The sequence below is a fragment of the Capra hircus genome, chromosome 6, assembly GCF_001704415.2.
Source record: "Capra hircus breed San Clemente chromosome 6, ASM170441v1, whole genome shotgun sequence".
NCBI classification, from domain to species: Eukaryota; Metazoa; Chordata; class Mammalia; order Artiodactyla; family Bovidae; genus Capra; species Capra hircus.
The window spans coordinates 115,932,242-115,945,751 of record NC_030813.1 but is presented as its reverse complement, the minus strand read 5'-3'; the positions used below and the strand labels follow the sequence as shown (position 1 = coordinate 115,945,751).

The window sequence follows — 13,510 nt, the reverse complement described above, 5'->3', positions numbered from 1 at the left end:
GGGAAAATTCGGAAAAAAAAAAAAAAAACACACAATCCCACATAAAATAAGTTTAAGAAAAAAGCCTTTAAATTTTTTTTAATACAAAAATACTCATACAATCTTCCAGACACAATTTCTGACCTTAAAACGCTATTTCCCCCCAAACAGCAAATCTACATTTCGGTATATCCCCCAGAAGTGAAGTTCAAGTTCTTAAACGTCAGAACTGGCAGTAGCACCGGGTGCCCCAGAGCTGGAGCCTGGCCCCCTTCCGGGTGACTGACACCGACACCCGGGTGCTGCTGGAGTCGTCTCGGCGGGGCGGTGGGCACCATGCCGCCCGCAGACAGCGTCGCACGTGAGCGTGTCCTCGTCGGCTACACGTCTCGTAGGGTCAAGAACTGGGCACCTGACAGTCTCTGTACTGAGTGATAAGAACGGTCTTGTCTGACTCCCAAACATGAAGTGGCTGGAGAAGGGGCTGCACACACGTGGCCGTTTGCTGGTCGGGGGGTCCTGGGGATGGCGGTGGGGCGACCTCACCTCCCCTGGGAGGACGAGATGGGGGCCAGGAGGCCGTCGGCACCCAGGGAGCCTGTCCACCCCCGTGCTGAGTCCCAAGGCCCTCGGGCAGCTTTCCTTTTGTTTTGGCCTCACGTTAGCGACCGAGGACTGAGGCTGAGGTTCAGAGACCGAATTCCCCACGTCCAGCGTCCCTCCGACTGGGGGCAGAGGCCGTGACGGAGGCAGGCTGGGGGCCCGTCGGGTAGGGCCCTTCTCCGCTGCTCCTCCAGGCCCAGGTTCTACTCAGAGCTGTGAGCTGGCTTCTTAGAGACTCTCAGAACTTAGTGTTATTTGCTCATTAGTTTATGATAATTTTTGGAAAGAAGGCAACCACATCTAAAGTAAGTTTTCCAGTATTTCCTTCAGAAAGATCATAAAAGAATTTGGAAATATCAGAGTGACTCAAAGATCACAAAACTTGACTACTGTCAAATATAAAAATAAGGTAACCTGCGCCCAACGTGGGAAAGCAACTGCAGAAGCAGCAGCGGTGCTCTGGAGGGCAGAGGGCCGTCCCTGGCAGGAGAGGATGGGGGCTGCTCCCCAGGCCTGGCTCTGCAGGGCAGGGCTGCGCCCGGCCCCCCAAGCTCAGGGCCTCAGGAGGCGACCAATGTCCACCCAGCACTCTCCTGACGGAGTCTGAGAGCGAGCGAGCTCTGCACGGAAACGCCTCTGGTCCCTCAAGAGACGGCGGGGCCACTGAGGACACAGCTGCCTTTGCCTTTGGTCCCACCTGGTCACTTGTCCCAGAGTCGCCAGAAAAGGGTCAGCAGCCCCCCGCCCCAGTCTGTGCTCGGGAGGCCGCGGGAGCCTCTGACCCAGAACAGATGCTTCCCAGGGGTCAGGGCCACAGAGGCCCCCCACCAACCCCGACGGCTCAGCACTGGACCACACACCCTGCAATTGTGCAGCGGCATGGCGAGACGAACGGGGCCTCAGGCGTGGTTTTCTGGGGCAGGTGTGTAAGCCGCAGGATGTTCGTCGTCTGGGTGGTTTCAGCGAAAGGGTCAGAGAACAGCAGCTGCTGAGTGGCTGCTCCCCTCGCGCGGAGACGGGCAGGCAAGGGGGCTCCTGCTGGCATCGTGCCCGGGCCCAGGTCCACGCGGTGCCCCGGGGTATCGGCTGGCTGTCGCAAGGCCAGGTGCCCACACCCAGCAGCCCGGCTTGAGCGCCCCCACCAAGCCTGTCCACCCAGCCCGGCTCCCACTGCCCCCGCCCAGGCAGCCTCTCCTCAGCCCGAAAGAGCTGTCTGGACACAGGTTCCCCTCAAGCTCCAGGCCCAGTGGGGGTACCGGGCAGCCCAGGCTCCCCAGCAGGGCCCACACCCGCCGCTCCGTCCTGCAGCTGCGGGAACTCGGGACGCATCAGTAAACAAGCATTGCAGTCGGTGGTAGTTTGTGAAACAAGTTTAGCAAAAATATATTGAGAGTAAAAGCCAGAAACTGGTAAAGAAAAACCAATCAAAATCATCCACAAACGCTTCCGCACGAGGGCCCAGAGAACCGCTCACAGGCCTGTGCCACAGGCCTGCCATGGGGTCAGGTCCACAGCCGGAGCCACTCCAGGGGTCACACGCTATACTACTGGCTTCTCACTAGGATGGAAAAGAAGCACTTTGAGGAAAAACTTCACATTAGTACAAAAAAAAAAAAAAACCATACAGCTGTTTCATAAGCGCAATAGTCAAAACCACGTTCCCAAGGCATCCTGGGTCCCGGTCCTTGCCGGGCCCCACCCTGGGCTCCTCTCCTGAGTGACGCTGGCGGGCGGGAGGCGGGCAACGTCGTGAAGCCTGGGGATGAGAGACCCTCAGGGAAACACTACCCGGGCGAGAGAAATGCATTTCATGTGCCAATAATCTTCAGTCCTAAGTTCGGCCTAGAACAGCGGGGCAGGGATGGGCTGAGGTTCGAGTGTAGCTGTGACGCTGTGTAGTGAGGCTGTCTGTCCTGGGACGCTGGCGCCTCGCGGGGCGCCCACGTGGTTCGGACGGTCAGTGCGGGCGCAGCGGGCGCTGCTGAGATGGCTCAGTGGCGGGACGCTCCCCCCTGGGGAGGCCTGTGCGTCTATGCCGGGGCCAGGGGCCGGGGGCGGGGTCCTCTGACGCTGCCAGGCCCGGTCCTCCGCCCGCCCGCAGCCACCCCTGGTCGGACCCAGCCCCAGCCAGGCGCTATTTGCCCTCCATGACCCTGCGCCAACACCGCCGCCGCCGCCGCCGCCCCCGCGCCTTGCCGGGCCCTGAGCACGGCTCCTCGGTCTTGGCGCTCCGAGGCGGCTCTGCCCGGAAGTCGTGCTCGCTGCAGCACGGCCGCCCGTCCTGGGTGGAGCTGAAGGCCGCCGCGTCCTGGTGCTCCTTGCAGAAAGAGTTGGGGCAGAAATGGCAGAAGGCAGCGGAGGGCCTGCCGCACACGTCGCAGTGGTGCCAAGGGCACTCCCACTTCCCTGCAACGAGAGCGGGCGGCACGCGAGGGCTCAGGGCGGGGCTCAGCGCGCACGCCGGCGAGACGGCCCGACTGTGCACACGGCTCGCGAAACGTGAGGAGAGCTAAAGCTGCCGCTCAGAGGCCTGGTGGGCAAGCGGGCCCGTGTCCGTGCCCAGGCCACTGGCCGGCCCGGCTGCTCCCAGGACTGGCTGTGGCTGGACTGAGCTTCTGGGGGCCCCGCCTCAGACGTGCCCCTGTGAAGGCACTCTGTCCAGTCTGGAGAACTTCCGTCTGTCCGCCGGCCTGTCCGCCTGCCCCCAGCTTTCTGTCCAGGCTCGCGTTGTCTGCCTCCCTCCGGTCTGGGGCCAGGGCCTTGGGGCTCCCTCCTGACAGCAGCGGGCACCGCCCACCCCCGCCCCCCCGCCCCCGCAAAGACCTGGAGCACCCACCCCCGACCCACCGAAGGGCCGCTTGCCCAGGCCCAGGCAGGGCAGGTGGTAGGCCTTGGTGCAGGACTTGCGGTCGCACAGCACCAACTGGCCGCCGTCCCCGCAGCGGAAGCACTCATCCTCGGATGGCTTCTTCCCTTCGCCTTTCGTGCGGCGCCTCCTGGCCTTTTTCTTGGTCTTCTTGCCCTTCTCCTCCGAGGACAGGGGTGCTGACGTCTGCAACGGGGACATCAGCAGAGTCACCGCAGGGGGCTGGGGGTCCGGGCGGGGCTGCCGGGGCCACAGGGGCGCGGGCGTGGCGGTCCGTCTGCCTGGGGACCTCGCAGCAGACGGGCTGCTCCCCACGGAGCATGTCCAGGCCCTGAAGGACCTCACTCAGGATGCGAGAACACAGCCAAGCTGGGCAAGGCAGGGCCGGCACGCACGCTGCAGCTCCAGGCCCGACGCCTGAGGCGACCCATGTCCTCGGGAGGGCACCGCTGCCCCCGCCCCGGCCCTTGCTGGCACCGCAGGGAGCAGGGCTGTTGCAGGCATCACACGGCTGGGACGCAGGCCCGAGGAGGTGGGTCCACAGACACAGGGCGCTGCAGACATGGACACGGGCGCCAGGCCCAGCCGCAGCCCCACCCTGACCACGCCCGGCCTCGGCTCATGGCCCCAGACCGTGAGCCCCCGTGCCGCTCCGCAGCAGCCTTGCCCGTGCCCTGCAGACCGCGTTCCCGCCACCACTTGCCTTCGGCCTGTCGCCGAGGAAGCCGCTGCAGTTGGAGGCTCCGCAGCGACACACCGTCTTCTCGTTGCCCAGACAGTCGAGGTTGTAGTTGAAGGTCAGCTCTGTCCCTGTGAGGGGACACAGCGCTGGGGCCGCGGCCTCCCGTCCTCCCGCTGAGAGCCGCATGGCCACGTGGGCAGCCCCCGGAGCCCCCCAGCCCCCTCAGTGAAGGGGGTGCTCCCAGCGAGACCCAGCTGCCCCCCCCCGCCCTCCGGCCCCGCCCCTGGGCCGGGGGCCTGGAGTGCAGCTCAGGCTGCATACCTGCGGGGATGTCACACACGGCGAACAGGCCCACGCGCGTGTCCCCGTTCACCGTCCACTTGAGGGTCTCACAGTTGGGCTGGCAGCTGTGGTTCATGAACCGGGAGTAATTCCCCTTGGGGCCGGCGTCGATGATGCGGTCCTGCAAGGCACGACTTGGGCGTCACGGCCCGTGGCGCGGCCAGCGCTCACCCGAGGCTCCGCCTGCACGGACGGCGGTGTCGAACTGGAAACCGTGGTCTCCCACGGCTGCTCGGATGGGACACCCCCAAACCAGTCCTGTTTCTCTGGCTCACGGAGGGCAGGTCAGCGCCACGAGGAGAGACCAAGCACTGGTGAGCGGGCGGCAGAGAGGGAGAGGTCGGGGGTCACCCCACCACCTAGAGGCACGCGCCCATGGGGGCGAGACAGACCCGCTGAAGAGTCAGACAAGCCTGCAGGTCCAGCCAGACCAGCAGCGGGGCACACGAGCCAGGAGGACACGGGACTGCACTCGGGGGGAGGCCGGCCGTCCCGCCGCTGCTCCGAGAACCGCCCTTCTCTTCTCCGCTGTCCTGGGGAAGGGCCCTCACTGCCCGACTTGTGGGGTCTCAGTTCCGAGGCCAGGGACGGATCCCAGGCCTGCGGCAGCGCCAGCACCAGCCCCCAGGCGCGGGGTCACCAGGGAAGGCCCTCTTGCTTGCTTTTCAAGCCTCCACGTCTGCCATTTACAGTTTTGTTTTACTTTTTTTTAAACGTATAAAGGCATAGATTTATTATTATTTACCCTGCTCAAAAGCTTGGTCAGCTTCACCTACGAAGCGATCCGTGCCGCACAGATCCCAGAGAACTGTCCACACGGCCTCTCCCCCAGGCCTCCTGCCTCTCCTGTCGCGCCTGCTGAGCACCCCTCTCCCATCTCCCTGCCTCTCCCGCCCGGTCTCGGCACGTCTGCTGCGTCTAGGCAGTTTCTCGGGAGCTTCTTCAGAGGCAGAAATTTCCTCTGTCACCATCTAATTTTTCCTAACCCACCCAATGGGTCAATTTCAGTGAATTTATGCTAACTCCCAGTTTTAACCGTTTTGTCGAATCTGCCTGACTCACTCCTCAGTTTCTTCTGTCTCTAAATCTCATTTCATGGTTCTAGCCATTTCGTAACACGTCTAGAACTTTCTTTCAGATCTGGTCTTCTCTATCTCAAGTTCTCAGAGTGAAGCCTGTATGGGGGTCTTCTCACAAAGATCTTGCTCGACTGCGCTGGTACACATTTAGGGAGGCAGGGCTTTTTCTTTGATTCTTGCAGGAAAAAGATGAAGCAGAATCATTTCATGGGCTTTCTCTTTGTTTCAGCCAGCTGCCCTCAGTGAATGATCGTTTCAGGGACTGATCTGTGTGCTAAGTGATCCAACTGGCCTTCCTTCCAAGACACAAGCAGCTCAGATTCAGACCGGAGCACAGAAGGCACGGGCCTAGGGTTTTCATCCCTAAGGAAATGACCTCCTTCATGACCGCAGCCCAAAGGAAGGGGGGATGGCAAGGGGGTGTGGGAATCGGCCACCTCCTGGGGTGTCTGTTCCCCCTAGAGCCCCTGAGAGGGCTGGTCAGCAGGGCGCTGTGTCCTGACGACCCTGTTCTCCTCCACCCGACCCGTGACAGTCCAGCTCAGCACCGTTGAGAACACTGGTCCCTGCAGAGGACACACGTGCCCAACTGTTGACAGACGTGTGCTTCAGACAAGGAACAGATACCCCGGGAGTCTCCCCGTGTCCCTGAGGGTGGCCTCCCAAGCCCTCCTCTCTAACCCTGGGAGGACTGTTGGTGTCCCTGTGCGCATCAGGGAGCATGGGCCTCCCAGAAGCCCCGCGCGGGCCGCTTGGCGCCCGTCCCGGTCTCCAGGCAGTGGCCGCAGGCGTGTGAAACGCTCACGGCACGACAGCGCCACGTGGCGTGCGGCCCGATGCCCCGGACAGCACGCTCCTGTGCAGACGGGCCTGGGGCCACGCGCGGTACCTTGTCTATGGTGAGCATGTAGAAGTGCGTGATGTCGTTCTCGTGCGCACGCTTGATCCTCGCCATGCACTCCTCCTCGTCGATCAGCTCGCCCACGTACTCGTTCACAAACTCCCCCTGGAGGCCGGAGGGTGCGGCGGGGTGAGCAGAAGCTCCTGCCGGGCACAGCCCGGAGCCCCACGTCCCTGCCCGTCAGTCAGGCAGGTGACCACACACGCTCTAAAGGCTGCCGGTGAGGCGCTTCTCCCAGCACCCTGGAAGGAGCGCCAGGCCAGCCCCCGCCCCCCCAGCGCCCTGTGGCCGGCCCTGCAACAGTCGCGCTCCCCAGCAGAGAGCAGGGTGGAGACCATCAAGCTCTCCCGCAAGAGCCCCTAAACCGGCGGTCAGGGCGGTCCCTCTCGACACTGCTGGGGTCAGCCGCGACAGGCAGCCTGAACGCGGACCGTGCGGCCCGTGTCTGCCCGGCAGCCTGGCCCTGCCTGCCCTGTCCTGGGACGGCCTCAGGAGAGCGACCCCACAGCACTGCTCAGCAACACTCCGGCCCCCATCTCAGTAAACCTTTCACTTCCCAACGGCTGCCGTCAGAGTTCCGACAGAAGGCCTGACGCATGGAAGTTTAGAGTTTTACTGCGTAGACATCTTCCATTCAATGTTTTATAATCTTCAATCGTAACAATTCAGAAACCATGTTTGAAATCCTGTTCTCAACAAGTGCAGAAGCAACATGAGCTAGCAAAGTCTAGGAGGAAGAGGTGAGCAAGCCCTGGACTCACACACACATGCACACACTCGCACACGCACACACCAACATTCATGCATGTGCGCACCCACGCACACACACATTAACACATGTACACGCAAACACATGTGTGCACCTGCACACATTAACACAGATGTGCGCACATTCAGATGAATGGACACATGCATTAACATCCATAGGCATGCACACACACACGCACACATTAACATGCACACATGAACGCATGCGTGCACCTGCACACATTCACACGCGCGCATTGACACGTGTACATGCACGCACACGTTCACATCCATAGGCATGCACGCACACACGCACTAGCACCACAAGCACAGGCACACGCCCACGTGTGCACACACCCCCCACACGCACAGGCGCACGCGCGCACCTTCCTGATGTCCCTCTTGGCCACGAGGCCCCAGCCCTTGCCGTCCGTCCTGACGATCTTGGTCTCGGGGTACTGGCGCTTGGTGAAGCACTGGTTCTGGCAGGACTCGCCCGCGGGGCACACTTGCGGGTGGCACTCGAACATGAGCATGCGGTTCAGACACTGCGACTCCGAGCCGCACGGGTTCTCGTCGGTGGGCTTGCAGTTGCACTTCGGGATCTCGGAGATGTCCGCCGTGTGGACCTGCACCTTCCCGTAGGGCTTGTTCACCTGCGGGCGAGAGCCGAGCTCAGCCTCCCGCGACCCCGCCTCCGGGCTGCCTCACGGCGGCACGCGCTTCAGGGAATCCCCGGTGGGGGGGGGGGGCAAAGAGCCGCCGGACGCTCTCCTACAGAGGCGCACGAGGAGGGGACAGGGCAGCCCCGGCATCCTGAGCTCAGAGCAAACGCCCAGGAAAGCGGCAGGGGAGGAGGGGCTGGGCCCCGGAAGCGGAGCCGGGAGGCCGTGGTGAGAGGCGCCTGCTCACCCGCGTGCGGGGCGGGGCGGGGCAGGCCGGAGGGGCTGGAACAGCCTCGGGAACCCCAGCACCACGCTCAGATCCCCCATAGTTCTGTTCCAGGGGACTCACCCTAAAGTGAAGGCTAAATGCACACTCGTCTCGGACGCTGACCACGGCCCGGGTACGGGCAGCCAAGACGGAGCCCCTGACCTGCCTCGAGGCAGAGGCCGGGCGCCCACCCTGGCGGCACAGCCCCACCCGGGGCCGCGGCTGGCAGCACGTGGGAACATGGCTCCTGCCCCGCCCCCTCGCTCCCTGAACCATCTGAAGAAGGTCCTCCTGGGTCGGGTGGCCTGGGCTGACCACCTCTCATCTGGGCTTGGTGGCAGCGAGCGTGGTTCAGGAGGACGGCCTGTCGTTTGCGCCGTGCTCTGGGCAGCCGGGCCAGCCCTGCGGTTCCACGGCTAACCATCGGGCTGAGGGCAGGCCTCCTGCGCGAAAGCCCTGCCCGCACCCTGGCCTCGAGATAGAGGACACGTGGCCAGTGGCAGCACCCGCTCCGGCCTAGGAGGCCCGGCGCAGCTGTCCAGGGAGGGCTGCTCGCAGGAGGAGCCCCGCCCCGCCCGGCGCGCCCCGCCCCCGCCCGGCGCGCCCCGCCCCCCCCCCGCCCCGCCCGGCGCGCCCCGCCCCCGCCCGAGCCGTCACCTTGATGTGCTTGTAGGGCGGGGGCCTGCGCTCGCTCTCCTGCGTCTCTCTGGCTTCCCTTTGAAGTTTGATTTCACGGAAACGGGCTTCAGCTTCTTGCAGTGCTAAGTCAATGAAGTGCCAGTGAAAGATTTTAGCGAACAGATACGTCCACCCGTTACGGCCTGCACGTTAACGACTTCGTCTACACTTTCATCTCGCTGCCGAGCGTTGTCTCTAGTCTCCCTAAACCAGGAGGCCACACGGCACCCACGCAGACAGGGGCGCAGGACCGCCGGCCAGCTTAAGAACCAGGGGGGCTCTGCAGGGCCTCGAGGCAAGGGGCGCTGACCCTGCCCTTGCCCAGCCGCCTGCCCGGCCCACCTCTCCTGGAGAAACCTGGGTGGGCCGTGTGCAGGAGCGGGGGCGGGCGGGCCGGCAGGTCGCCTCCCCAGGGCCCCACTGCCCTGCCGCCCTCACGTGCTGCCCTTCCTGACCCCTGCATCCCCCAAACGAGGCCAGCCCTCTGTCCCCTCTGCCCCCACCGGCGGTGGGGTGGAGGCGCCTGCGTGGCTGCTGACGGGGCACGGTAGCCCCGAGGGCTCGTGCAGCAGCCACCGACTGCAGCGGGCTCCCGCTCACACAAAGGCAAGTGGGAGCTCTATTGCATGCCAGTGGGGGCCAGCAGTCAGTGTTAGGGAAGCTAGTACATGTCGCGTCTCACCCTCTGCTTCAGCAAACCTATCCACAAGGACTTAAGCTACAGCTAGACGAGAATGCTGCGTCCAGCGTTTCCCACAGAAACCAAACACTGGAAATGAAGTCCGCATTAGCAGAGGCCCCCAAGCACCGTGCCCGACCCCGCGGAGCCCCGTACCGTTTTTGAAGACTCTTCCGATCCCTCTGACCCCCTGGTAGCGGCTGCCCCGGTCCCCCTCCATGTACGGGAACACTCGCGCCTGATGCGTCCAGTAATAATCTTTAGACCCAAAGAAAAACACAGGGAACTCTCCAACCTCGTGCTTCATTTTCTGAATATTTGGGGGGACATTTTTGGGATGGCAAACTTCTGCCGGCCACCATCTATTATAAATATTAAAAACAGGGTTCACAGACTCTTCAGAGAGAGTGACAGCATCTCAGTGCGCTCAGCTCTGCAAAGGAAAAGAAGACAGTGACCGCGGCGGGCGGGCGCCTCCTCCCCCACCTGTAGTTCCCGAGCTTCACCCAGATGATGTCCTGGAAGTGCAGCTTCTTCCCGGCCCTGCAGTCGTTGCAGAACCAGCTGCCGTCCGGCATGTCGATGCTCAGGCAGTCGGGGTGGAAGGCCGCCGGGCAGGACTCGCAGCACAGCAGGCTCCCCCCTGCAACGAGGGCGCCCTTAGCCCCCGCCCCAGCCACCACCCCGGCCCCCGGGGTCTGTGCCACACAGGAGCTCGCTTTCTTTCCACCACGAAAGCCATCCCGAGTCTGTGACACGACCGTGGTTAACTCAGAGACCACGAATGCGACCACGTGGGCAAGCACGGGCCGCAAGAGGGCAGACAGAGCTGGAGAAGCGCCGCAGCTGGCCCTCGGCGCGCAGCCCTGGGACAGCCTGGCCCAGCCCCGAGCGTGCGCAGCGCCGGGGGGCTCACCTTTGGAGCACACGAAGCACCAGCTCACGTTGACGTGCGCGTGGTGCCTCTTGCCCTTCCGGGCGGTGAAATGGTTCGTGCAGATGATGCTGTTGGACGCGATCACCGAGCAGCCCGCTGCCAGACACGCATCCCCTCCGTGGTAGGCGACGGGGCACCGGACACACCGCAGCATCTTACCTGGAGTGGACACGCCCACACCCCACACCTCAGCAGGGCAGCCGGGGGGCCGGGCCTCCGCAGGCTCACAGCGCTGCTGCAGAAATACCCGGGGGCAGCGGAAGGAAAACAGGGGCTTGGGTAGGAGGGTAAGAGTGTCATTAGCGTTGTGAAGACACATTTCCTTAAGGCAGTGGTAATTCAATAAGGTATCAGAAAGCCGTCAAGCACTTAATGCTGTTTTCTAAAATGAGGTCAACCAGGGTTTCTCAGGCTGGGCACTGGGGCCCAGTAGGGGCCCGTGGGGGCTGCCCTGTGCACGCCAGCAGGGACCCCCAACACCTCAAGACATGGCCTTACGCCCTCTGGAGTGCAGGCCCCTGGCTGACGACAGCTGGTGTCAGGAAGCAGACTCCACGCGGCACGATACAGGTGGGCCTGCACCCGAAAATATGGCTCTCACGCGTGAAGGACCATCAAAGCCGGAACAAACAGAACCTGTCAAAAGGGCTCAGGCCCCCCTTCCTCAAGTCAGCAATCATTAGGGTGACATTTAGGGCAGGAAGAAGGGAAACAGGAAGAAAAACCCTGACTCCCACCCGCATCCAGTCAGTGACAGCAGGTATCTAAACCCACTCGGGGCAAAGCTCTCGGGGACAAGCCTGCCACCCCGCCCGCCCTCGATGGCTCGGATCTGGTCACACCCACACGGAGCTTCTCTGCACCTTTCGAGGGCCTTGGGTTCGAGGGGTTGGAGGCGTGGCAACTCAGGCAGCTGTGAAGCGGGCATCGGAAGCCCCGGCTCTCGAACACCGTCAGGGGGAACCTGCGCACGCAGGCCTCGTGGTAGAACTTCCCACACTGTGACACCACGCAGCGCTTGACGTCACTCTTGCTCTCCTTACACACGAAGCACGAGTGGGTCCCTGGCAGCCAGGGCGAGAGGGGGCGCAGAGCAGGGCTGAGCCGCCGCGGCTCGGGCAGGCACCAGCTCCTCCTCTAGCCCTCGAGGGGCCCTGCCCGCGGGGGTCTGACCAGCTGCCCGGGAGGGGCTGCGCCCTCCAACAGGCGAGCAGCTGCAGGGAGGGGCTCCTCCAAGAAACACCCCCTCTCCTTCCGCAGGGAGGCGACCCACAGCCGGCGCTGCGAGCTCCTCCAACTGGACCGACACCCTCTGCCCGGCCAGGGAAGAGGAGGTGGGCGGTGACTGCAGCCTCATGGGCCGTCCACGCCCCTCCCCAGACCGTGCAGCAGCGAACCGGGAGGCAGAGACCTTGCGGTGGGGAGAGCGGGGCGGGGCGGAGCAAGGGGCGGCGTACCTGAGGTGCACTCTCCGCACAGGAGCCGCCCCTCCGGCCTGCGGGAGAGGCCTAGGCAGGCCAGGTGGAAGGCGCCGCAGCAGGGACCCTCGCACAGCACCAGGCTGCCCGGCTCCTCGCACAGCTGTGGGGAGAGGGCGGAGGCTCAGGCGGTGCCCGCGCCCGCCGGCCCGGCAGAGGGAGGCCGCCCGGCCCCGGCCCCGGCCCTCACCTGGCACACGTGCTCCTTCCTGGCGGTGGCCCCGCGCTCAGACCTCTTAGAGGAGATGGACGCCTCGGTCTGGGTTTCGTCCGCGCTTTCATCCGGGGACTCCGGGGGCTCGTCTCCGGGGCCGTCCGAGACCTGGGAGGAAGGAGGCGGACGACAGTTCACAGTGGCCGCCAGCAGCCCCGCCGGCTCCCCCTTGGCGTGGGCCCGCTGCGCGCGTGCACACACGGGGAGCGGCCCCCCCGCCTGGTGTGCAGGTCATGGTGTGCGTGGGCGCGCGCGCCACCTCTCGCCATGTTCCTTAAAAACGAAGCAACTTTTGTGAAAACCCAGTTTGCTCTTGCATGGCGAGTGAGGACAGGCGTGGGGCCGACGAGCTTGACTTTTCTTACCCGATCTATAAAGGGTCAGTGATCTTAGGCTAAGAGAGACGTGTCCACACTCAACACAGTGTGTCAGATGCGGGCCTCTGGTCGGATGGGCAGCGGCTCGGGACGCGTGGCTACAACGCGCACTCCCCCAGGGCAGGGGCCTGTCGTCCGGACGTGCCGCCCAGTAACTGACCAAGAGCCCCGCCCGCCCCGGCCCACAGCCTCCTCCCTGCAGAGGGGCCAGGGGGTAGGGCAGTGTCTGGGAGAGGCGGGCGAAGGCCCCTTCCTGATGCTGGACACAGCCTTTCCCTCACAAGATCAGCAACAGTAAATCTTTATGGATAGAAACCAATAAATGTTTAATCAGAAACCTTACATTGAAATTTTTTAAAGCCTAAAAAATACATTTAGTATTTACCAGATGTTAGGCAAATAAACACTGAAAACCGAATTTTCAGCAGAGCAGAAGTAATAAGCTAGTTTCCTGGACGCCGAAATAACCGCAGCAACAAGGAGTTATGACCCCAGGCTTGCTGTTCACCAAGAAACAGAACTAGAAACTCAACTTGGCCACGTTTCTTTTTAAAAAAAAAAACCCAACAAAACAAAATAAACCCCACAGCCAGTTCATCCAATTCTGGGTATCAGTGCTACTTCCCCAGGTTCACCTCCCTGAGATGACAGAGAGGAGCGGAAGGGAAGGCCCCTGACCAACAGAGGGGCTTCTGCTGACTGGAAATCCAGAGTTAAGGTGTGCTGACCTCTCTGGGGTGTGCAGGCTGCCTGGCGTCTGCGGGCAGCTGACAGGCATGGGCCCCCGTGCCAGCCTGGCCACATGCCTAGGGCTGACGGAGCCCCGTCTCCAGAGAAAGCAGCCTGTACCCTTTATTTCCCCACCTTCTCCCGCAGGAAGGAGACGGCGTGGACGGGCACTGTTGCCCGAGGCCCTCCCTACAGCTCACCGCCTCCTCTTCCATACTGGTGCCCCAGAGAAGGCAGCCGGGAGAACGCCCTGAGGGCAAACCCCGTTTGACGTGTGCGTCAGAGG

At 63.2% G+C, this 13,510-nt stretch overlaps 1 protein-coding gene across 5 annotated transcripts in view; it reads right to left on the bottom strand.

Moving 5' to 3' along the window:
* WHSC1 (Wolf-Hirschhorn syndrome candidate 1) overlaps positions 48-13,510 on the bottom strand; it is a 76,883-nt gene continuing 63,420 nt past the window's right edge. For 4 of the 5 annotated variants that reach the window (XM_018049816.1, XM_018049814.1, XM_018049813.1 and 1 more), the window contains 13 exons: positions 12,095-12,226; positions 11,884-12,007; positions 11,290-11,490; positions 10,406-10,585; positions 9,976-10,132; positions 9,646-9,851; positions 8,790-8,893; positions 7,586-7,855; positions 6,441-6,557; positions 4,452-4,593; positions 4,152-4,258; positions 3,430-3,634; positions 48-2,988 (listed from right to left, as the gene is read on the bottom strand). In XM_018049816.1, the coding sequence (XP_017905305.1) occupies positions 2,717-2,988; positions 3,430-3,634; positions 4,152-4,258; positions 4,452-4,593; positions 6,441-6,557; positions 7,586-7,855; positions 8,790-8,893; positions 9,646-9,851; positions 9,976-10,132; positions 10,406-10,585; positions 11,290-11,490; positions 11,884-12,007; positions 12,095-12,226 (2,217 nt within the window). In that variant the 3' untranslated portion in view covers positions 48-2,716. Of the gene's footprint in view, positions 2,989-3,429; positions 3,635-4,151; positions 4,259-4,451; positions 4,594-6,440; positions 6,558-7,585; positions 7,856-8,789; positions 8,894-9,645; positions 9,852-9,975; positions 10,133-10,405; positions 10,586-11,289; positions 11,491-11,883; positions 12,008-12,094; positions 12,227-13,510 lie in introns of those variants that run through there. The other variant, XR_001918223.1, reaches the window with a different exon arrangement.